At 31.4% G+C, this 25,260-nt stretch overlaps 1 protein-coding gene and 3 pseudogenes across 1 annotated transcript in view; 2 read left to right on the top strand and 2 right to left on the bottom strand.

The window, feature by feature from the left end:
• Positions 1-22,375, top strand: part of VWDE (von Willebrand factor D and EGF domains) — a 76,356-nt gene extending 53,981 nt beyond the window's left edge. The window contains 12 exon segments of the mRNA XM_039862057.1: positions 4,565-4,613; positions 4,615-4,658; positions 4,739-4,834; positions 7,841-7,936; positions 8,517-8,595; positions 10,165-10,277; positions 13,480-13,535; positions 13,537-13,576; positions 13,664-13,756; positions 14,474-14,565; positions 19,668-19,775; positions 22,333-22,375. Coding sequence (XP_039717991.1) covers positions 4,565-4,613; positions 4,615-4,658; positions 4,739-4,834; positions 7,841-7,936; positions 8,517-8,595; positions 10,165-10,277; positions 13,480-13,535; positions 13,537-13,576; positions 13,664-13,756; positions 14,474-14,565; positions 19,668-19,775; positions 22,333-22,347 — 881 coding nt within the window. The 3' untranslated portion in view covers positions 22,348-22,375.
• On the top strand, positions 4,966-5,857 carry LOC120601987 (ER membrane protein complex subunit 3-like; annotated as a pseudogene).
• LOC120602606 (uncharacterized) lies at positions 14,033-14,170 on the bottom strand (annotated as a pseudogene).
• On the bottom strand, positions 16,348-16,466 carry LOC120602506 (uncharacterized; annotated as a pseudogene).
• Positions 22,376-25,260: the final 2,885 nt, after the last annotated feature.

Raw genomic sequence — 25,260 nt, 5'->3', positions numbered from 1 at the left:
AAAATTGATGTTTCAAATTATATTTTCAATATTATTCTATATTATTTTCTTCATTAATAAATTAATTTTGTAATGTAATTATGTTAATAGAGATACAAGTTATTTAATCATAATGTAGTAATATACAACCACAGTGCTGCATTTAGTTTGTTAGTTTTATTTAAACTTTTTAATACATATTCATAAATAATATTAACTATAGAATTATGCCACTCTGATCAAATATTTATAAAACTTTTCATCTCTCTCTGTGTATTGCAACGGTTTTGTAAAATATTCTTTCCTTGATTATTTGGCAAAAGTTTTTCCATTAGATAGTCTTTCCAGGCATCATTTTGGGAGGTAGTTTAGATTTTCTTTTTCTCTCATGGTAATTATTCTATCAACTACTCTACCACTTCTTCAATCCATTTAATCATCTAGATTTTGTAAAAAATACCATGTGTCTCATCATGATTTCAAATTCTTACTTTAAAATTATATCTAGTATTCTTGTATAATTTAAAATTATCTTCATATATGTAACTTTTTCTCTTTTCTCATCTCCAAAGTTGTTTAGTTGTATCCTTTTGTTTTTACTAGCTAGAACTTCCTGAAGGTTATCTATTTTTTTTTTTTTCAAATAATCATTTACACTTGTTTTTCTGTTAACTGTCTGTTGGTAATTTCTGTAACACCTTGTTGATTTGTAAGAGTACTTTACATTATATGCACTTGAAATTATCTTCTTTATCTCAGTGGTTTCCCTTTATCTATGTTGTCTTTTTATGCAGAAATATTATAAATTTTATATAGTCAAATATAGGCATCTTTTATGACAGCTTTTATTTATAGCTTCCATTTTCAAGGATTTCCAAACTTTTCATGCACAGCTCTTCTCAGAACCCTTACAACGGGGAAAATAAAAAACTTTACAATATGAAAAATTAAGAGATAGAAGTTATGCATATCTCTTAATTTTTTTATAGATTATCTATTATTTTATATTTACTTTTTAATCCGTCTAGAATTTATTTTATGCCATGAGTTAGAAGCCCAACACTTTTTTCCTCCGAATGAATAAACATGATGTATTGAGCTATATTTCTGAGCTTCCTATTATGTTTTTATTATTTAATAGTCTTTTTCTATGACAATAATGCATTGTTTTGATCAGTTAGGCTTTATAATACACTTTAATATCGGTAAGGTAAATCCCCTCACAATTCTTCTATTTTGTAATTTTTAAGGTATTTCTGATGCATACTTTAATATGAACATTAAAGTCATTATATAAAATTTTAGAAGAAAACTTATTTTACTAATATGCGTTTGTTAATATATACTTCTTCCTTTTTTCTGCTTTATTTTTTTTGTAATCCAAAACTCCAATTCTTCCTATTTATTCCTCCAATTCTAATACCAAAAACTCTCCTAGAGAGATGATTCATTTGAAGCAGTGTGGGGTGGGAGGAAGCAGTCCTTCAGCATAGAGAGGCTGGGGAAAAGGACATTGACTTGCCCCAGACATTCTAGAGCAGGGCATTTAGTCAGTTCACCCAAGGATTGATCCAGAGTCCTCTTGCTTTTTATATTGTGATTACTGCTTTTTTCTTATTTCTGTTAGGGCTATATTTGGTCCACTCTTGCTTTGCTATTAATCTGAACCTGAATGCTTTCTGTGATTTATGAAGTCCTCAGAATTACCAAAAATTTTATTGTCTTTGTTTCTGTTTGTCAATTATGTTAAGTACTATTTTTTTATTGTTGTTTTTCATTTGTTTTCTTCTGTCTTTTCTGGTTTTAATTTGGTCTGGTCTTCTGTTTTTTCACATTGTAAGGGTTTTGAGAAGAGCTGTGCATGAAAACAATGCAAAATGAAACTGTAAATTGACAGAAGAAAGTATAAAAGGGAAACATGTCTAATCACTTCTATGCTAAAAAAAAGTGTTTTAAAGAGTTATTATATAAAGAAAGTAAAACATCCTGGAAGAAAGAAAAATGTGACCCTCCTTCACCGCCCAAAAATCTACAATGTTTAATTCCACTTTAGCTATCAAGAAAGACAGGGATATAAAATTCCATTTTGTCACATTGGTACAATGATTAGAGCTACAGTTCTTTGCCTCTAATACAAAATAGCATTTATATAATTTACCAATTAATTTTCATTTAAGCATTTAATTTCTGTCCTTCTCTTTCCAGGCAAAATTACTTACTCACTCGCTTACACTCCTATAAGTTTCATAGCTGTCACTCTTATAGTAGTGATCACAGATTGTTAAAAAGAGTTGCTCATGTGTCTGTATCCCTGACAACACTGTTTCTCAAGGATGGGGCTGCGCTTTCTTTTGCTTTGAGCCTAATAAATATTCGTTGGCTATTTCTAACTTTACTAAAATTATTACTTATTGTTTAAATTTTGTACTGTTTAACATTCTGTGTTATTTTGTGTATCCAAATAGATTATAAGTTCCTTGAAAATAGGAAAGTGTGTGATGATTCTTCATTACTGCACAGCTCCTAGAATAATGTTATACATGTAATAGATAATCAATGAAAGAATAAATTACTTAATGTTAAATATTGTAGGTAGAGCAGAACATTTATAAATGTTACTAACATTTCTTCTTTTCTGGTTGCTTAGATATAAATTTTCAGTCATCATCAACAGAGCATTCACTAGTTGGTGCAAGCTTTTTCCACAGTCCTGCTACTATCAAAAAGTGCTTGGACACAACCAACATCTCACACTTCTTACTAAAATCAGCTACAACTCAAATGATTGATTCTATGAAGGCTACTTCCCATAAGATACCAGGTTTTGAATATGCAGATCATACTCTAAGTACAAATCTTAGCCTGGGGGCGTTGGAAGTTTCAATGAACAACCATAGTTCTTTAAGCATTAACACAAACCGTTTCCATGGCGAAGTAAAGGGTATTACCCAGGGCGCCATCCAAACAGAGGCAAGAAGGTATAATTCTCAAATTAACTAACAAGTCTCCCCAAGGTTACACACAGCATAAGGATGGGTTTGCATCATCAGTTACTAGAGCCATCACTATTTTGCCAGAAAAACCTGGATTGACTAAAATATCAACTTGTGCTGAATTGTCTTGTTTTCTTGGTGTTTCCTGTGTGCCAACCACAGCTAATCCCTTCCGATGTGGACGCTACCCACTTGGGTATTATGGAGATGGCATCAATTGCAGAGGTAGTATGAAACTCTTCAGAAGATACAAATAAAATTATCTAGTTCACATAATTAAGAAGATATTTTTCTATTTATTAATTTCTATTTACTCCTTTTAGTTCACTAATTTCTATTCATTTTATTTATTTGTCTGTATTCTCTTCACATTTTAAAAAATTAACATGGATGTTTCTGAGTTATTTTTTTAAATGTTAATATTAAGTAATATTATAACTATATGATGTATTATACATATATTTATTATCTACTGTATTTTAGTCTCTTTGGAAAAATCCTATATCAATTATGTCATATAATTCACAGGAACTCCACATACTGGGTATAATTTTTGTCATTATACAGATGAGAAAGCAGAGCCTTAGAGAGCTAACTGAGTTTTCTGGCATTAAGCAGCTGAAGAGATAAACTAGAGATGTGAATAAGATTGTAGTCTGGGTTCTTTTAAGTTCAAAGTGGACATTTAGAACTATAAATTACTAATTCTGGCATATGTGCTTATTCGCATAAACCAGGCCTCTCTGTAATTCCTCCAGCTCTTGAGAATATAACAAGTTGGGCATCATGTTAATTTTGAAAAAAAAAAGTGTTTACTTCTTTTCATAATCATCAGCATTGTTTTCTCTGATGCAAATCAAATTTTTGGCTTTGACAAAACAGAAGCTATTTTTTTATTGTTGTTTTGTTTTGTTTGAATTTTGATTTGTTTGAGACCAACTTAAGCAATAGAGTTGTTGGCATATTCTTTTGTTCTCGGTATTACCTAGAGAAACTCTTGTTTTATTTTATTTTATTTTTTTCTGTAGGAATAATGATAATAATAACCTTCAATACTTACATGTTTATAATATAAAATTCCTTATTATTAACAAATAAAACACCTTTGTGTGTTTCAGTTACCTCAGAAGTGTTAAATGCCTAATAGAATATATCAGGTAGTTAGAAAAGCTTAAAGAATACAAATCAATAAACTTATATGTTCCCGGCATCTTGCTCTTTAAAATTCTGATTATTTCTGCCATTTATCAACATTTACCTGACTAGTATCTGAAACTTCATTGTTCTCCAAAAATGATTAATCCCATTAATGGTTAGCAGCCATCTCCAACATAGATTTTGTTATGGGAGTAAGTAATTAGCACATATAGTACTTTCTTACCCTGTTACTAATTTTCTTGTCGTGCTAGTAGAAAAACAAATACAAGGAGAAAAATAATTTATAGATAAATATAGTGGTTACTGTTTAATAACAGTACCAAATTTTTAAAGTTTCAGATAATTTTACTTTTATTATAACTAAGGTTATGGGCAACATGTACATACTGTATTAACAATTTTTTTTCTTGATTTTTTTTTCTGGATTTTTGCAGCCATTTGTAGACACCCATGTGGAAAAAGCAGGGAATGTGTTGCCCCAAACATGCAAATGTAAACCTGGTTGCACTGGTTCTAATTATCAAACTGGTAGGTGTAGCACCTGTTAGTTTGTAAAATTAATTTAATTGATAATTGATATTTCTAACCATGAGCTTTATTTTATACAGCTATGTGTCACCCTGATTGCAAAAATAATGGAAAATGTATTAAGCCTAACATTTGTGAATGTCTCCCAGGACATGGTGGAGCAACTTGTGATGAAGGTAATAATTCAAATTAAATCATATAATAGAGCCAAAACAAAACAGTATTTTTTTAAAAACCTTTTTAAAAAATAATTCAGTTTTACTGTATACATACTAATATATATTCATTAATGCTGGTGAGGGAGTCAACAATTTTTAATCTTTATTAAAAATAATTTATTGGGGCATGAGAAGGCCTAGAGGCAAACTTGAAGGAGAGAAGAGAAACACAGCTACACCTGGCAGAAAGACGGTGCCCTGTGAAGATGGTGGGCAGGAGCTGCTGCACAACTCCAACATCCGCCTCTGTGGGTGGTCCTACCCATCTGATCATCACCTTCTTTGTAGGCATGATCCTCCATTAAGTAAGTGTTCATCCTGCTGCAGAGTGACAAGAAGCTAACCCAGAAACAAGTTTCTGACAGTCAAGCTGTAATTCAAAGCAGAGTCCTCAGGGAAAATGGAAAATACATTCCCAAATAGTCTTTCTTGACACGAAATACTACTCTAACAACCCAAAGTATAGATTTTTCAAAAAAAATAAATAAAAGAAAGGTAGTACTTTTTCTTTCTTCTATGACTGACCCTACTGTGCTCACAGATGTGATGAAAGGCAACGTAACAAATGTTCTCCTTATGATTCCTATTGGTGGATGGAATGACATGATATTGTCAGGCTTTGTCACAACCAAGGTCCCATTTCCATTGTCCTTCAGTTATAAGCTTATGTTACATCAAGGAATCTAACTACTCATATTAGATGATTAGGTGAGTTCTCCATCCTGGTACTTCCTCAATGTCTTTGAGCTTTAGAGAATTTACTCTCTGATTCTGGGCCAAGATAATGCCATTGACCAATTACAGATGATGCAGGAGCAGCTGACTAGAGCTGCCATTGACATGCCCTCCGATACCAACAAAGCTTTCAAGACAGAGTGGGAAGCTTTGGAGCTGACAGATCACCAGTGGGCAATAGATGATATTGAAGAGGAGCTTAGGGCCAAAAATCTCCACTTTGAAGGTTTGTTCAAAGGGAATTAAAGACAGATCTCTGTTTTTTGAAAACCAAGCAGGAATTAGCTGTGTCAGGAACTCCAAATTGTGATTAACTTTGTAACTTTTGTTCAAGCAGGAGCCTCTTGAAATAAAAAGGAGGATGTATGAGTTGGCAGGTGTGCAGCAAAGATCATTCTTGTCTGAACTGTTCCTCTTTATGTTTGAAACTAGCGGAAATATGTGGAATGGATGGCGACTTACTCCAAAACAGTTATTTTTAAAATGTTTAAAATTTTTCATCTGGTGACTCTAGTAATGAAAGAGAAAGGCAAGAAAACTCAAACTAGTGATAATATATAAAACTTGGGCAAAATCGTCTTTGCAAAAGGTGTTATCAATTATACTCAATTGTTAAGTGTTGCCAGCCTGACTTCTAACCACAGTAGACTACTGTTTTCTTGGTATCCAAACACCCTGTGTTTTACTTATTATTATTTTTATTATTTATTTATTTTTATTTTGTTAGTATTTTTTTATAACTTTCTTTACACAAATAATACATTTTCATTATAGAAAATTTAGGAAATATGGATGAGCAAACTGAAGCTCCTGTGTTGTTTATTTTGAGCCTACAGAATAACATAAAGAGCAAATGTGTCAAGACCTTATTCAAATAAACTATTTCAGAGTGAATGCTCAGGGCCAGGAAAGACTTAGCAAACCTTCTCTATCTCATAATACTGTCCAGCAAAAATCGGTGATGGCGAGACACTGCCAGATTCTCAAGTGACTTTGGGATCATCAGAAACAGGCTAAATAATATGAGATCTTCATCTGGAGTTCAAAATATATCAAATCCATTGACAAATCAATGGTGCTGTACTGTATATAGCTACTGAGTTGAGCGAAAAACTACCATTTTCCAATTTTCTGCATAATAGAGAGTTTATATATCACTGTAATAAGGGAAAGGGCGATTACTGGTAGACACGTAGGTAAGGATTGTCCAGGAATAATTCTGTCTGAATTAACTCCCAGGGAAGTGGCAGGATGCCATTATTTTACCAAGAGGTGAATGTAATTTGTATGTTGAATGCTGTAATCGAGAATAAACAACTTGACTCTACAAATTAAATAGAACTGTTTTCGTTTAAAAACATTAATTTATTTGAAGATTTAAAAATTTTTTCTAAAATCGGAGTTCCAAAGAGCAATAGTTTATTTGTCTTTGATAAAATTATCTTCAGAAATAATTTTTTTTAGATTTAGTTATAAGGTGCCATATCCCTACCAATATTCAAGCAAAGGACAACTGATTATTGAATAACTTGTCAAACATGGTTTCAAAAAACTGTGAAATACCAACAAATAGAAGATATCATGAAGTAAGAAGAAACCTGAAAAGTAATTTTTAAAAACATGTCTATAAGCATATAATCTTGTTTTGGTTGAAATCTTCAGTAGAGAGTTTATAAAATCGTATTCCTTAAATGGATATTTTAAAAAACAAATGAGTTATTTTTTTTAATAATGTTTTAAAAAATATGTTGATATAATAAGTAATGTAATTAATGTACAGTTCCTTGGAAGCACAGAATAAGTATATATGTAATATAATTATTAATAAACAGAGCCACATTAAATGCTTTCTTGATAAGATACAAATTAACAAAGTAAATCTAGAGTGAACTAACAGAAACATTCAAATAATAGCATACTAAAATAATTATGAAATATAAAAGTGTTGTAATTCATAGGGCAAGAACGCATAAGTCTAAGTTTCTCTTTTCAGAAGAAACCTAAGATCATATATTTCCATCCAGTTAACCCCAAGTTTAATAAACTAAACCATGCTGATGATTTGTAGGTGTTTTCAGAGTGTGAACTCAATCAATCTCACAGAACTAAATATCATAGTAAAAGAGAACTGAGCTTACTGTAATTTGCTCTTATGAGAAGCTTTCATAAACATAAACTGACTTTTTTTTAAATTAAGAGCTGAGTTAATAAGATAATTTGTGTCTGCAGAACATTGCAGCCCACCTTGTCAACATGGTGGCATCTGCTTGGATGGAAATCTCTGTACGTGTCCTTATGGTTTTGTGGGACCAAGGTGTGAAATAAGTAAACAAAGCTCTCTTGCAGTCTAATACAATGAAATTGCTCCTTCGAATAGTTAATGGTTTTAGTGCTAACTGATATAAACCTAACCCCTAAGTAAAAAACATAAATTTGTGATTTATTACAACAGTTAGCATTCTGCATACAACTGGAACTCTGGGTGCCAATGCTAAGACAAAAAAGTTTGTTCTTAGAAGTAACTGTGTTCTTGACCCTATCATGACTACTTCTTTGAGATAAAAGAATTCAGATTTGTTAAATTGCATATAAATTTATCTCATTTATATCTGCGATTACTTTCATCAGTAACTAATAAGTTTCCCAAATGGCCATTTCTTGTTTACTATTCAGTTCAATGGTTTTCTACTTTTCCTTATCTCCATTAGCTAAAAACAAATAAATAAATAACAGAATGTGAGAACTGGAGACCATTTAAAGCCAAAGGATAAATTATTTTTATCTTTCTCTCTAATCTTATTAATGTGAGGATATGATTGGCAGCTATTTTCTAGGTAGGTAAAAGCTAGTAATATGACCAATTCTGTTTAATTTACCTTTCTTTAATTTTATTCTATGACCTTAGTGGTTTGTAACAAGCATTGTGAAAATGGAGGTGAATGTCTTACACCAGATGTTTGCCAGTGCAAGCCTGGCTGGTATGGATCCCACCTGTAGTATAGGTAAAATCAGAAATGTTTTTAATAAATTTGTCAAGTAAAAGAAATTTAAAATGAGCCAATGTTGTAAAGACTTGTACCCCCCAAAACACAAAACTAATCTGACAAGATTGGTATAAATTTTTTATTTCATGTAAATCTATCTTTCATTTTCATTATTTTTCTTCTTGTATTAGACCCTAGAATATATTTCAGCTATAATGTTATCCAACCCAACCAATATATTTTTTTAAAATATTTTCTTCATCTATTTGCCTAGTGGTGGAAAGAAATGTAGCTGTGTTGCATTTCCAGAACTCTTTCAAGTTTTTTTAAAAATTATAACACAGGTATTATATTTATTAACTATCCAAGCAATTCTGAGTTAAGTGGACACCATCATGTTATTCCATTTATTTATCATGTATAAGACTTACTTTTTTGGCATCTAGTAACTTTTCTCAATATAGATTTAATTCAACATTTATAGCTTGCCTCTATGCATGAAGCATGATGCAAAGGAAAAAAGATTTATTTGATTTTGCCCTAATTTTAAGTAGCGTATCATTAGTTAAAGAGACACAGGATACAATTATTAAAAAGAGTATGATAAAAGTTGGGTTATAACAAGTAATGTAATTAATGTACAGTTCCTTGGTAGCACAGAAGAGGAAAATTAGTTTTGGTAAGTACAGTTTAGAAGAAAAAATATTAAAGTGAATGGGTAAAAACTGGGTTGCTAGCTAGATAATAGCTGAAAATATGAACGATTCCAATTTACCTTTATTTTTATTCTATGATCTTAGTGGTTTGCAATAGGCATGGCGAAAATGGAGATGAATGGGTAAAACTGGGTTGAAAAATAGGACATAAAACAAAAATCAACAAATGAACAAACAAAACAAACATACGGACGACAGAATGGTGGTTATCAAAGAAGGAGGTTGGGGAGAAGATGAAGATGAAGAGGGTCAAATATATGGTGAAAAAGAAGACTAGATTTTGGGTGGTGATTACGCAAAAGAGTATACAGATGTTGTATTATGTGGATGTACACCTGAAATCTATATAATGTTATTAAACAATGTTACTCCAATATATTTAATTTTAAAAAAGGAAAATGGAATTAGGGGTGACTTTCAAGATGCAACAAAGGTAAATAAGCAAAAATAATTTTTTTGAGTGTGCTAGGACTTGAGTGCAGCGTTCCTTTTTGAATCAGAAAGGAGACTTAAAGAGGAACACGTGACCACACATATTTGAGCAGATTACAGACCATTCTGTTTGTGCTGTTGAATTGTCCTCTCCTAACTTCTAGTCATTTGTTCAGCTTACTGATGGCAGTCTGAATTCTAATCACAGCCTCCACATTCTAAGCTTGGTATTATTTGTAAGCTTAATGAACAGACTTACAAAGCTATTACCCAGTTATTTCATTCCTCTTATGTTTGGCAAAGTCTAATTAATTATAGGTTATGGGTTTTACTTGCAGTAAAAATAAAATATTTCATTATGCACCATTTGTACTTCCGTGCAGCTTTCATTTTTTAAATAATAAAACTTTTATGGTCTCTCTCCCTTCTGTTCATTAGCTTTGTGTGACCCCGTTTGCCTCAATGGTGGTTCCTGTAATAAACAAAACACTTGCCTCTGTCCAAATAGATACTTTGGCGCACGGTGTCGGAATGGTAATTATTTTTTCTTTATAAATAAAAAGGCAAAAGAAAAGTTAGACATAAACAGAGCTCTGACTAAATACAAAAAAAAAAAAAAAACAAGTTCCAAAGGGAAAGATGTTATTTAGTTTTTTTCTTTCTTGTGATGTTGCAGGTTTGGCCACCAAATGATGAATTCACAAAAACATATCAGCATTATTTTGAAAAAAGATTATATTTATAACACATATATTAGACTTACAGCCTTGGCAGTTGTCAAACCTTGAAGTTTTGTAGGACCAAGGTATAAACAAAAAAGCGAGGTTCCCTTCCAATCAATTGTAACGAAATTGTCATTTGTGTTGCCTTCACAGCAAAAATGTTTGGTTTGTGGTCAATCTAATATCCATTATTATCTCATGATCTCTCTTTATTTTAGCTTCATTAAACATTTACGAACAGCCAGCTGTGCACAGCACTATACAAGGTATTATGGGAACATAAAGATGCATCATTACCCCGATCATGGCCTTTTATTATAACACTTTCCCTCATGTAGTGAATACTACAGATTTTTCTGTTTTTTGTTTGTTTGTTTTTCCAGAATAATGGGCATGTCCTGAAGCTGTCAGTGTAGGCATGAATTAATGTCAATAAATGAAATTTAAAGTGTATTTTCTGCATCTTCATATTTTTGAGTTTATGTAGGGTAGATTTTTAGTAAAAGCATGTCAAAACATGTCATAATTTAATTCCTGGAATCTATACTTTTCTTGACATGTTACACTTTAATTTGATCCCTTTTTTTTTTTTTTTTTGAAGGTTGGCCAGGAGTCTTAGATTGTAATTGAAGCAGAGAAAAAAAACATCATTCTACTACTAGATATGTGAGCATAGGAAATAAGTCTCTCTAATTTAGATTTCCTTTAAGTAACCAGTCTGCAAAATGGAAGGAAGCAAATATAAAGTTAAAGCAAATCTTGAAAACTAGGAGACTATGCTGAAACCCATATTTACAAGTTATAGATATAGTGTTGGGTAGAGAATGTAAGAAAGGAAATTAAAAGCTTATACATTGCTTATATTATACTTACAGCAGATGTAAGATACAGTAAGAAAAGTTCTTTAAAATTTATATGCCAGTTGTATAACTGGAAAAGGAGGGAAATCTCTAAATTACCAAGTTGAACTAAAAATTATTTTTTGAACATATGTCATGTTAACAGCTTTCGAAATTAGCTAGTCTACAAATTTCTAGCTGGCATAGATTTTGGAAATTTACTTAGTTTACAGGCCTCAGGAATCTTGGTTTTCAAGTTTGAATCAGACAGTTGCTATGAGATACAAGTGAGACATGTAGTCGACTGCCTACACATAAAATCAGCACATGGCAAGCTACCATTAAGTAACAGTATTATTGTCATTAAGACATGTTACAGAAGATACAAAAGAAATAAAAACATGGTCTTTATTATTATTAGATCACATCCATTTGTGAGCCTGATGTAACCCAAATGGTGGGAAAGGAAGACGGCGCATGCATTGAAAGCAATTGAATAAATTAAGACAGAGTATGGTTAAAAGTAAATTATGAGGATCACACACTGTATATTCTATAAGATTTAAAAAGAGGAAGATAGAAATTGAGCTAGAGACATCATGAAAGAGTTAAAAACTACATTATTAATAAGTGAGGCCTAAAAAGTGTGACTGGAGAGATAGTTAAATACATCTTCCAACTTCCTTTATTCCTTGAATGCCATGAGCCTGTTCTTCACAGAACGTGAGGCCAGATTTCTTGGCTCACTTTGGAGTCTGATGGATTTATCTGAAGTCTAGAGATCTCTTAAATATATATGAGAAGGTGGATTTTCTCCTAAACCTCCTTTTCCTAAAATGGAATTAGGGATGGGCATTACCAAGCCTAAGTTTTATGCCATTTCTCTATATTACTTTTATTACATATACTTTCTTGTATAAATGTATTTATCTCTATACTCAAGTTTTGTGGAATAGATGAGTATTGGTTATAGCAAGGCTATATATTTTTCTTAATAAATAGAAATAATCTTAAATTGTATAAAAATTAAAAGCAGAAAATGTTAAAGCATTTTTCTATATTAAAAAATAGCAATAAAAACACCAGAAAAAGTAGGCTCAAGTGTTAGCCAGAAAAGGCTCAGTCTAAAATAGTGACAATTATCCATATGTGAAAATCATTTAGTTATATTGTTTTTATATATAAAGTGCTCTATTATTTTTATTTATAAATCAATTTGAAGTCAGTTGTATTTTCCTTACCATGTCTGGAAATAAAGCAAGCAGCTTTAATAAATATTAAATGTATATTTAATTAAAAAATGAAGTCAGTCTACAATGGCCCTATTACCAAAACCAGTTAATTTGACATTCATTTTTAAGACACAAACTAAAATACATTTATTTATCATTTTGAAAAATTAAATTTAAAAATTACCTATGAATTATTAATTTTAAAATAGTGGCATTTAATTTTCAAATCTGGGAGAAAATATGAAGCAATAATAATCCTCTCATAAAAGATGATAAATATCAACTTCTACACTTCATAGAGCAGAATAATACACATATATATATTCTGTAGTATCATACGTAGATATATCAGGTACTACAACATACTCAAGATTATTCAATAAATATTCTTAACAAAGAGAATTTATGTTTAAAAATATTTTTACCAAGCAGTCACAGAGATGTCACATATAGTGTTCTGCATATATCACCTCAGTAGATATTTAAACATTAAAAGTATTTAAAAGTTAAAAGTATTTTCTAAATATTATGTGACAGTTCAGATTTTTCTGATTTTCACAGGAACAATTCATTGTTATTTCGAGCTAGGTTTTGACTTATTTTACTGGTTTTGACCAGATTATTACACTCTTTACTTCAAAGTATGATGAAACATTAAAACAAGTTTCCTAATATATGCACTATAATACCGAAGACCCCATTAATTGTGAACACTTCACCAATAAATTTCAAATTGTGCTAACTCATTAGCAGCCGATAGCTCTAAGCATTGTATTTTATGATTTAGAAAGGATAGTTATAATGACTTGCAGTTCTGATCTTTTATTTTAATAGCGCATCTCTCTGCCTTATGCCCCTGTAGATAACAAGCACAGAATGCAATACGTAGTATACAATAATTGAATGTGTAATATTCACAGATTCCTGCCATGTATTCTTTTAGCTATCTGTCACTCTCCCTGTAAGAATGGTGGCCACTGCATAAGAAATAATGTGTGCCACCTGTCATGAAGGATACACTGGTAGGAGGTGCCAAAAAGGTAAGACAACACTATGTGTAAAGCAAACACATTAAGTAGCAACAATATGGCTATTTAAGGGCTGATATTTCATTCTTTCACCTTAAGATATCTGTGATCTCATGTGCATGAACGGAAGAAAATATGTAGGACCAAACATTTGCTATTGTCCTGGTTGGAGAGGGAAACAATGCAGCAGACATAAGAGAAATACTCTTAAAATGCTTAAACCTATATTATCTTAACATAAATCAGAATTTAAAACAAATAGTATTTTCCTTGTTTTTTGTTTGTTTTTATTTTTGCTTATTTTTTTTTATTTTAGGAAACATCTTTTTGAAATGTTTGTTTGTATTTATTTATTTATTTATTTATTTACTTATCTTTATTTAATTTTTTTAGGTGAGGCAACCCTTGGTTGACCTCACAAATTGCAAGGACCTTGTCAGCTTACAATCTCTTTTTTAAAATTTTTTACTCCTACAGCACCTGGTCTTCCTAGGTGGTCTCCCATCCAAGTACTAACCAGGCCCAACCCTGCTTAGCTTCTGAGATCAAATGGGATCGGACTTGTTCAAGGGGATCGAGCTTGTTCAAGGTGGCATGGCCATCGACAAATTTTTGAAATAGAGAGTAAAATGCCAAGTCTTTTCAACTCATACTTTTAAGTTAGCAGAGAAAGATGGTACACTGTATTTTCCAGTGATTTCTATTAGTGGAACATTACACAACTATTAAAATCATGTTTTTCAAGAATAAATAGTGACATTGAAAAAGTTCTTGATAAAATATTAAGGGAAAAGATCCTTTAATATTTAACTTTTAACTGTCTCTTTTTTCTTTAATGAAATTTTTCGTAGTTTGTGATGTTATGACTAGTAAATTATATTTTTAACTTGTTTATAATTCTATTTGCAGCTATCTGCTTTCAGAAATGTAAAAACAGTGGTGAATGTATTGCTTCTAACATATGTTATTGTCCTACTACGGGGGAAGGAATGCGTTGTCAAATATGTAAGCCTACGAATTTGTTTTCTACTTTATGATCTGAACCCAAATCTGTTATAATTATTAAAGAAAGTATAGCATTAGGAGAAACCCATATGGGGGAAAAAAATCACAGCATGCTGATCCATGAACAAAATGATTTTAGAAATAAAAGGAAATCTTATCCATTTTTATATCCATTTAATAGAAATAAAGTATGGTATAATATATTAATATTTTGTGCAACATAAATTATGGTCTATGAGTTGCCAGGGAAGTTCTCTCAGGTACAACAAAGAAGGTTTTTAATATATGGTTTAAATATTTTTTCATATCATAAGATAAATGCATATTTATCATGGAAATCATAGAAAATATGAGGTTTTTAAAATTAATCACTATATTCCACCACCCAAAACTAATTTATGTTATAATTTTAGTATTTTAATATATTTCCATTTAGTTTTAGTCATACATTTTTACATAGATGTGATCTCAGGGTATAGAGGAAAATCAAATTTTATGTAATTTTTAAATTTATGAAAACTTGAAATAACATGTTAAAATATTAACAAAGATTAACTTAATGAGAAAACTAGAAATCCCCCAAAATATTTTCAAATGATCAATAATTACATAATTTTAAAACTGTTGATTCAAGTGTATAGTAAACTGAAATCGCAGTTATAAAATGACCATGCCTTTTTATTAGAAATGCTGCCCTGCTTTTCAACAGCTTATGAACCATACTTGTTTCCATGTATCAGAGATGCTACATGTTATTTTCATGACTCTTAGACTTTATTTTAATAGTAATTACTATTATAATTTATACATTTCTCATCCTAGAAAAATATCAAAGAATTTATTAAATGCTAGTAACATAAGAAATTTGTGCTCAGAAATCAATAATTCTCACTGGAATTTACATTGGAAGTTATTTGTGATAAAATGCTTGGGTCAAAAAAAGCTGTCACCCTAAATTTGGGCTACTCATTCTGGAGAGAAGTCTATGTGACCGTGAGAAAGAATGACGAGATGTTAAAAATATATTAATGTGGAAATATGCTCCAATGGCTATGAATGGAGGTACTCTAAACACAGCCTGAAGATATGCACACTGTTTTTGCACGTTGCAGCACCTTTAGGTATATTTTTAAAACTTTTCTTACTTTTTAGTTACAACTGACATTCAATATTATGTTAGTTTCAGGTGTATAATAGCATAGTGGTTAGACATTTATATAACTGACAAAGTGATCTCTCCAATAAGTCTAGTACTCACCTGACATCACAGTTATTACAATATTATTGACTATATCTCTTATACTGTACTTCAGATCTCCATGACTATTTGTAACAGCCAATTTGCACTTCACCTTTTTTACCCAGTCCCCTGATGCCCCTCCCATCTGGCAACCATCAGTTTATAATCTATGTCTAAGAGTTTGTTTCTGTTTTGTTCATTCATTTATTTTGAATGGATTCTCAGTTCAATATCATCCATAGGTACACAGGGGTCATCACTGTTTTGGGATAGCTGTCTGCTGGGAGCTTGCTGTGATAGGAAGCACTTACCAACTTGGCATTTTCTTGAAGCAACTCTATCAAACCTTGGCAATAGTGTAAGATGTCTTCTTTCAATAATGTCAGCTCATAAGTTCCTTTCTTCATCTAAGTGCAGCTTAAATGCACTGAGATGGATGAAGGAATGCCAAAACTAAAAAATGGGAAGCCGGGGAGCAAGAAAGAGCCAAGTGGCCATCTTGGGTTTTCCATAGCCCCAACTATTTTTTTTTTTTAAATGTCTACAGCACCTGGTCTTCCTAGGTGGTCTCCCATCCAAGTAGTAACCAGGCCCGACCCTGCTTAGCTTCTGAGATGAGACAGGATCAGGCACGTTCAGGGTGGCATGGCCACAGACTCCAACTAATTTTTTTATTTACAACTATTGTTTACCTATATAATATACCATGGAAGTTTTCATCGCTTATTTTATAATCCTTCCCATGCAATTTAAAATCTTTTGGGTATTCCAGAGGCTCTTCTGAAACACTACAAAGTTATTCCTACATATACTGAAAATTTAATCCTTCTTAAAACCTCATTTTCTAATAAAAATTAAAAAGTAGCAAATAGCATTCTTCAGCTTGGACATTTTATAACCCCTAGAAACATTTTTTATAGAAAAAAGTCAGTTATTAACATGGACTTATATTTGTAAAACCCAGGCAAAATAAAGATATGTCTATTTTACCTAAACCAACAAACTTAAGCTAGCTTTTATTTACTAAGGATTAATTTCATATCACATGAACATGAAAAACATTTCAGTGAGTTTCTATATTTCTGAGAATTTTAGAATACCAATTCTTATAAGCGATTGCCTTTAAATTAATTTTAACAATATCATTTGGAGGTAGAAAATTAACTCACATTTACAACATACATATATATACACACATGTACAGACAGACACAGAGACCTTTCAGCCACGATAAAAACTCACTAGTTTGTAAAAGAACAATTGGCTCAAAATCTTGCCCTGGAGGCATTTATAATTTATATCTGTCCTTGACAAGTCAAGTTCCAAAAGACCTTTCCCTTTTAAAATAAGGACAACCATTTCTAATACCTCAAAGAATCGAATTGACGCATAAACAATATCATAGGTTGATCTATTTATCTGTCATCCTTTTAAACTTTGAGAGACCAATTAAATATATTTTCTACTTATTCTGCCTAATTTTATAGCTGGCTTTTTCTAACTGTGCATGCAAAAATTAATTAAAAATTTTTTTAGGGACTAGATTTGCAATTCTATTTATTTATTTATTTATTTATTTATTTATTTATTTATTTTATTATGATGATATTGGCAAGTTTCAGGTGTACAATTCAACAGTAAGGCATATATATATTGCATTGTGTGTTCACCACCCATAGTTAGAGGTCTTTCTGTCACCACATGTTTGACCCCTTGTACTTCATCTATCTCCCCCGTCTCCTCTCCTCCCCTGCAAAAATTAATTTAGAAGTATCAAAGAATCTTCATTTTGGTCATCTGAGTTAATGGGAGGTTGATCGTCGTGGAACTTGTCAGCCTCTGGGGCATGATTTCCCATGTTAATTTTGAGATCCATAGTCTGAACAAACTTCTAGAGAAAACCAATGTCTTCGTATGAACCAAATATGGTGGATGTCCTTATAGGACCACTTTATGACCTAGGGGAAATTTTTCCTCAGACAATACTACAAAGGTTCTTAGTCACCTAAGAGTACCTTAGCAATGACCAGAGAGATCTCACCAGACTCCACCAGAAACACGAGGCTTTCAAAGGCACAGGTCTCTTTCTCTCTCTCTCCCTACCTCCTTCCTTCCCTCCCCTTCTCTGTTTCAGCTAACCATTCCAGGATGTCCTGCCCTTCTCCCTTGGGTTCTCAAGAGCTTCTCTAGATCCGTGGTGTTACCATACTGCACACCTTGCCGTGCCTATTTCTGCCACTCTGGACTCGGGGGTCTGAAACAACTGTCATCACCCTATTGGTTATTCAGTCTGGGAAAGCAAATGTCTATTTCTTTTCAGAGCAAAAGAGACTTCAGTCTCTCATTTAACCAGCAAAGATTTTGTTCAAACTCTCAGTAAGCAATTCAATTAAAAAGCCAAAATTAAAAGAGACCACACACTTATTTTTTTCTTTCCCTGGGTTATCTCAACCCTTATCCACCTCAAGAGTTTTCTTAGAACAGTTCAAAGTCATGGCCTGCTACTTATAGCAAAGAAGCCTAGAATTCAAAGAGAAACTCATCCAAGTTTACCTGATGCAAGGTGGGGAGCCAGTGCGGCATAATGAGCCCTGCTTAGACCTAGCACAGATGTGGTTTCACAGAGTAATCCTGGGTGGGCTTCTTTGGAATCCTGACTCACTACACCAAGTAAATGCCAACATAAGAAACATCCAGACTTGTAGAGAATATTTATGAGTTTATTTGTGTCAAACTGAAGAGATATGCCAGGAAGAAAGATCTCAAATGCTCTCCCCTTTATGTGTATTCCCAACTATCCAGAAACTGTCTAAATATTGATGACATTATTTGAACAAGATGTCTTACTGCTATCTTCTGAAAAATTGTTTAATAAATATTTAAATCTATGAAGTCTGTGATGTGAATAGTGCTTCCATAGCTGTGGAGCTTTGTGCATTACATGACCCACCCGAGCACAACAGTACTAATGAAAATGTAACCTTTCAATGTTGCATTTATACCAAAGAGAATATTATCTTGAATTATGTCAGTTTCCAATGTGAGCTATTGAAGCAGATACCCCTCCATGAAAAATAACTGTGTTGTATATAATTTCACATTATGCTTAATTTCACATAGTATTTCTTAAAAATACTTCCGTGTCCTTAAAAACATAATTTTAAGTGATATGTTAAGTTCCACAATACAAACACTATAATTCATTTGACCTTTCTCCTCCTATGTGGAAAATTTTAGTTATTTAGAAGTTATTGCTATTATGAGAATTTTCTATTGATAGGTGGGTATGTAGATAGACAATAGCTAAATGAGAGAGAGAAAAAGAGAGAGAGGGGGGAGAGAGAGAGATTGAAATAGAAGTATTTTTAAATTTCATTAGGAGAGATTTTAAGGAAAAAATTTCTAGTACAAATAATGTGAAAATCTTTAGGAGTTTTCAACAGAGTTGTTATACTTTAAACTTCTAATTATGGTATATAAAATTATCTATTTTTTCATATACTGGCCAATACTAAATTTTTGCTAAATTGTTAAGAAGCAAATTATGAACGCTATCTTGTTACTGGTTTGAATCACCTCTCTAAAGAAAACAAAGATATATTTTAAATACTTTAAAATGTAGCCAGTGAAAATTTTGTTTACCTTAAAATGTCTTTATAGAATTATAAAACTGTTGTGTTGAGTTTGGGGTGTTTTATTTTTGGATGTGTGTGTGTCAGTGTGTGTGTACGCACACACCCTGGTTGCAGGAAGATGGCAGTGCAATTGGTCATTCATAGATTCTTATGATTATTTTTATAGTGCAGTTGTTGAATGGCTTAAGACCCCTGGAATAGAACGTGTCAATAGATGGTAATCATAAAAATCTGCAATCAAAAGTGTCTTTACGGAGGCAGATGTGTATTTTACAATGTGTGTTCTTGCCACACTGGATATTCTGGAGTCAAATGTGAAAATAAAATACAGGTATTTTATTTATTATTTGTCTTTAAAACTAAAAATAAAATCATATTATTGAGTTATCTTACTATTCAAAATTTTGATGTACACTTAAGAAATTTTGATGTGTAGATATGACCATCAAATGTAGCCTTTCATGGCACTAAAGCTGAAAGAGAGCAAATATTCCACAATATGGATTTAAGATGCCATTAATTTATATTTTGGTAAAATGTTAGATTAAAAGGCAACCCTCACTCCTCTAAAAAAAAATCTACCACTTTAAAATTCATGAATCACTACTTCATTGATTTGGGGGTTCCCTAAACATTTTTAGTGGATCATGTGCCACTAAAGCCTTTCTATACTCATTTTTTACCCTGACAGTAGTTCTTTCTCTTCATTTTCTCCCCATTAAAATACATTTCAGGAAAGGCAAGAAAAAACTCTTCACATCATTAGAATTCAGATTTCTTTGTATTTCAGAAATCAAGAAAGCAAAGGAAAAACAGAAGCTTTCTTAGAGTTTCTGAAATTGCTCCACACTTACTTGTAAGGCCAGTGCTACATAAACATCTATTTTAAACATTTCTGTGATCATATCTCTGCTTATAAGGTTATTTGGTGTCCAATCTTAAATTTCTAAATATTAACAGCTGAGATTATTTTTTTCAGTCCTAATTCTTATACATATCAGGATGGCTCTAATAAACATAAAAAATGTAGCGGAACTCTCAAAAATTGCTTAAAGATCATCTGTATTAGTTTTAATTGAAAAAGCAGTTATATGATATTTAGCACTTCAAAAAGCCCAAGGGTCACAAATATCAACGTGCGCTAGAGTACTATAAGTTGAAAAATGATAAGAAATTTTCTTCTTTAAGTATGATACTGGATTAGACTTGCTTAGAGGTAAAGTGAAGATATGTGTGTTTTTCTCTTAGCACTGGTGTTCAACCTGGAAGTAAATGGCCCCCCATTTTGAAGAAAAAAAGAGATCGTAATACTACTATGGTTTGAAAACTAGAAAACAAAAATTATTTGATCAGCTATTGTTGAGAAAAATAAATTTAAAAACCTTAAGTTCTCGGTTCGAAGGCAGCCTAAATATATTTATTATTTTATTTTATTTGAGATTTTTATGGCATAGAATATCCAGTGACCTCAAAATTTTCAACTTCATTTAGACATACTAAACTAAGTTACTTCTCTATATTTTATTTTTATACATCTCTTTATCATCCAAATCCTTTCTTATAAAGTCAATGGCATATTATCTCCATCCCCATTAATGTTGCTTCTGAACGGCATCTAGAACCATATTAAGGAAAGAAAGAAGAGAAGGTTATGGGGGAACAAAAGAAAACAGAAAACAAAAAGACTAGCACACAAGGACCACATGTCTTACTTCACTACAACCTGCTCTACCAAGTTCTTTACCTCACTTCTCACTCTAACTTTATTCTGTTGCTCATTGGTGTCATCATTTTCATTTGTTTTTAATATTTCTTTGGCTTCTAAACATAAGATTAAAAAATGAATTTCTCTTTAGTAGTGAAAATACCAACTGCCACTTATGGGTATTTATAGACTCTTCCCTAACTCCTCCCAGCTCCTCTCTCTGCCACCATTCCTAAGAAGAGTTAACACTGGCTAAATCACCTCCTGGCTCTTCTTCCAGCATCCTGAGGTAGAGGGTAAAAAAAAAAAGAAAAGAAAAAAGAAACAAAAATGGAGGATACTGATTGGATTGTTAGAATTTCAATTAAAAAAAAAAAAAAACAGAATTACAGGCTAGAATAAAAAATGACACAGGAAAGGAAAAGTCAGCAAGGGAGGAAAGAGGCACTGAACATAGTGGGGTGATAAACAGCTTTGAGAGGTTTCATAGCCTGCTGCCTAGCTGCTTAGAGCACTTTTGAGGTCATTAGATTTTCTGTTATAAAAATCTCAAAAAAAAAATAATAATAAATATATTTAAGCTGCCTTCAAACCATTGGCCCTGGCACTTGTTCTCTCTTTGACCTTGTTAGGCAAGATATTGGACCCCTCTGCGCCTCAGTTTCCTCATCTGTAATATGGGGCTAATAATAAACCTAATCATAAGGTCAGTATAAGAATTAAATATGTCAATATATGTGAAGTGCCTGGTATGTAGAAAACACTGTGTAAGTTTATATTTGTTATTACATGAATGGAGGAATAGAGAGAAGTAGTGAAGGGACAGGATTGGAAAAGAGATTTGAGAGAAATGTTACAATTCATTGTGAATATCAACAGTTTTTCCCTGAGGGTATCAGAAAAAAATTATTCAGATTTATTGAGCACAAATGTTTTTTGAATGTAACCTTTTGCCACGATGGAGTCATCTACTATCCAAGCTCCATTCAGTCACAACGGCTTTGATCTTTAAATATGATCTTGATTACATCTCAGTGTTTTGAAAGCAGTACTTAGTCTCCAGTAGCAAACAAAACCTAAAGAGCTTTACATATCATGTCAGAGGAAAAGAGGCAGCAAATGAGTAATGGTTAAACAGGTTTCTAATATTCACTGAAAGTTGATTTATCTCTTCCTTCCACAGATAAAATACCATTGAATAACGTCAAGTATATGAATTACACGTCTATCTCTTAAGAACAGAAATTTTATTCAGAAAAAGTTGAAGATAATTACTTAAAGTTTAATTGAACATCATTTTTAAAACTATTTAAGAACTAAAGAAATTAATAAAATATAAAATCGTCCTAGTTGCCGCTGTTAGAAAAAAGCAAAGAAAAAATCCAGGTAATCTAAATTTGACTTAGAAATGTGATTTGATATTTACATATGAAGGTGATGTATCTGATAGTCCCAGACACTCATAATATTTAATAAATTGAATATTTTTTTCAACCTTTATTGTGACAGTATCTTTATCATTAGGGAACAGTAGCATAACAGAAACCATTCGATCTATTCAGATATAAAGTATTTAAAGCAGAATTAGGAATTCACAGGAATGTTGGAAAAGTTGGGGGCAAGGATAGGGGGAATTGAGGCATGGGGGCAAAGGAGCAGGGAAGGGAGAGGCCAAGAAAGCAGCTGTTGAAAGTCAAGGAGATTGGTACTGAAGATATTAGATTATAGCATCAAGCAAGTGCTTTTTCAGAAGCTTTCCTGAAGCTGCTACAATACTTGAGAATCTTCAAAAAATACTACAAACTATCTCAGGAAAAGTGGGTTATGATGAAAAAAAAAAAAACTGCTGAAAAGCCACAGTCAATTTTTCATCTACCCAAATATGTAGCTACAAATATCTCTGAAAAAAATTAATTGCTTCCTATTCATTTTCATCTTCTAACTCTCTGGAAAGCTTTTCTCATTGGCAAACTCTAACCCAGAACCACACAGAGAAGGGGATTCTGGAAAATACAGTTCTTAGCCTTAGAAGGAAGTGACAGTGATGTCAAGGGGACAATAGTGAGCTAAGACAAAACATACTAAATATTATGCATCTTATTGCTTTGTACTATATTCCTGAGAAAAGCCATCACTTTTCAGTGATAAAAACACCATATTTAGTTTTGTCTGTTCGTTTCTCCCCTCCAGTCTTTCTATTGCTTTCACCTGCGCAGCTTCTGACAAGGGAGAAAAAGTAATGAATTTTGTGGTTTCAAAAGACTTTCTTGGTTGTTGTATTTACATGTAAAAAGAACCTGAATATATCTATTTCATCTTTTCATTATTTGAATACCTTGATCTATTTTGGTGTAGAAGCAAAAGAGAAATTATCACAAAATCAAATCCTTCTGCAGATATCAAAAGAGAAGTGTATGCTTAGTCAAAGCAAAATTAAATGGCATGAATTGTTACAGAAGCGAGTAATACAGCAATATATTTGTCTCAAAAATGCAATAATTAATGATTATTTGCATAGTTATAAATTTTTCCCCTATGATCTCACATTTGATTTCAAACTTTTCATTTGTCTTTCAAAACCCATTTTATTTTAATTTGAACATACCTATTTTTTAAACACACCTATTTTAAATCATGTGTTTCCAAACTTCATTTTAAGTAGAGTGAGCATTCCTAAATCATGTCTAAACTAAAAGATAAAATAAGACATTATTAAAATAAAATTATTAGTAACTTTAATAATCTTTTAAGTAATAGCATTTAATGTCAGATTTTAATTTATCCTTTTTTCTAAAAGGTAGTTTTTAAAAATTATTTAAGAGAACATAACATTTCACAATGTTTTATTTTATCAAAATATAGAAATATAAATGCAAAATAAACCTTTGATAATTAGTGTATACTTAAAATTTTAAGCTCTTGTGAAAATATTAGTACTAGAAAGGAAAAATTACTCTGGATAAAAAGTAATTTTTTAAAGTAATAATTGGGATTGAAATTCCTACTAAGAAAATAGATGTAACTTTTATATTTCTCTCTTTGCCACCTTTGCTTGATATACAACATAGCAATTGTATTAACAGCCTTATTTAATTGATTTTCAATGAATACTTTTTATAGTTAAAATGTTATAATTGCTCAGGAATTGATTCTGAAATATCTGAACCAGTACTTTAAATCTTTCACAAACATCTCCTAGATCCATACCAAGAACCCCATGCTACAATTAAAATATTAACAAGTAGACTATCCATTTATAATAGATTTAATGGGCCTGTACATGCTAATAATAAAGGAATGCTATGGTTTACAGACTTTATAAAAAAGCACTCCTTATGAAAAAGGTAATGACTCATGCAAATGAAAGTAATGTTTTAGAAATATGTGAGTTTAGAAAAGCAAGAAATATAATAAACTTATGGAGAAGAAATTTAAGTTTTTGCTTATTTCTTGGTGATATTTTCATATCTATTAATAAAGAATGTTTACTCAAAATCTATTTGGAAAATACTTTGCATATAAAGATTGAGAATTTAAGCAAAAGCGCTTTAAAATATGTAACATTCAATGTTTACCTTATAAATCATTTTCCAAAAAGAATTTAGATCATAGATATTGTTTATGCTTGACTATATTATGTTTATTAATATTAAGATTTATATAAAATGTTTCTGTTATCAAATATTCCTATCCTTTCTTTGAAATACAACACCTCTATTTAAAATATAGCACTTCTCTAAACTATAAAATATGCCTAATAGTCCTTATTCCAAAATATTCAAGTATCATAATCTTTTAGATAAAATTATAAATGTATTTTATTTTTTATATTCACTAATTATAAAACTTGTCCAAACTGCAATATACATAAGATTTTAAATTTCAGATTAGAACTATTTGGGGGATATTTGGAGCCCTTAATGGAAACATATACATATTCTATATATTATATCCATTTTATAAATACTATGTAATTGTTTTTAAAGTATTTATGGACTAGAGTTTAAACCATATATATTTATAATAATCAAATTAATATAGTATTGTGCTTTTCTTGATGAAACTTAATAATTTATTCCTTCTGATATACATGCCAGTAACTTCTAAAATT

Source organism: Pteropus medius, unplaced genomic scaffold, assembly GCF_902729225.1.
Source record: "Pteropus medius unplaced genomic scaffold, Ma_sr-lr_union100, whole genome shotgun sequence".
NCBI classification, from domain to species: domain Eukaryota; kingdom Metazoa; phylum Chordata; class Mammalia; order Chiroptera; family Pteropodidae; genus Pteropus; species Pteropus medius.
The sequence above is the reverse complement of the archived record's forward strand: the minus strand, read 5'-3'. Positions and strand labels throughout refer to the sequence as shown.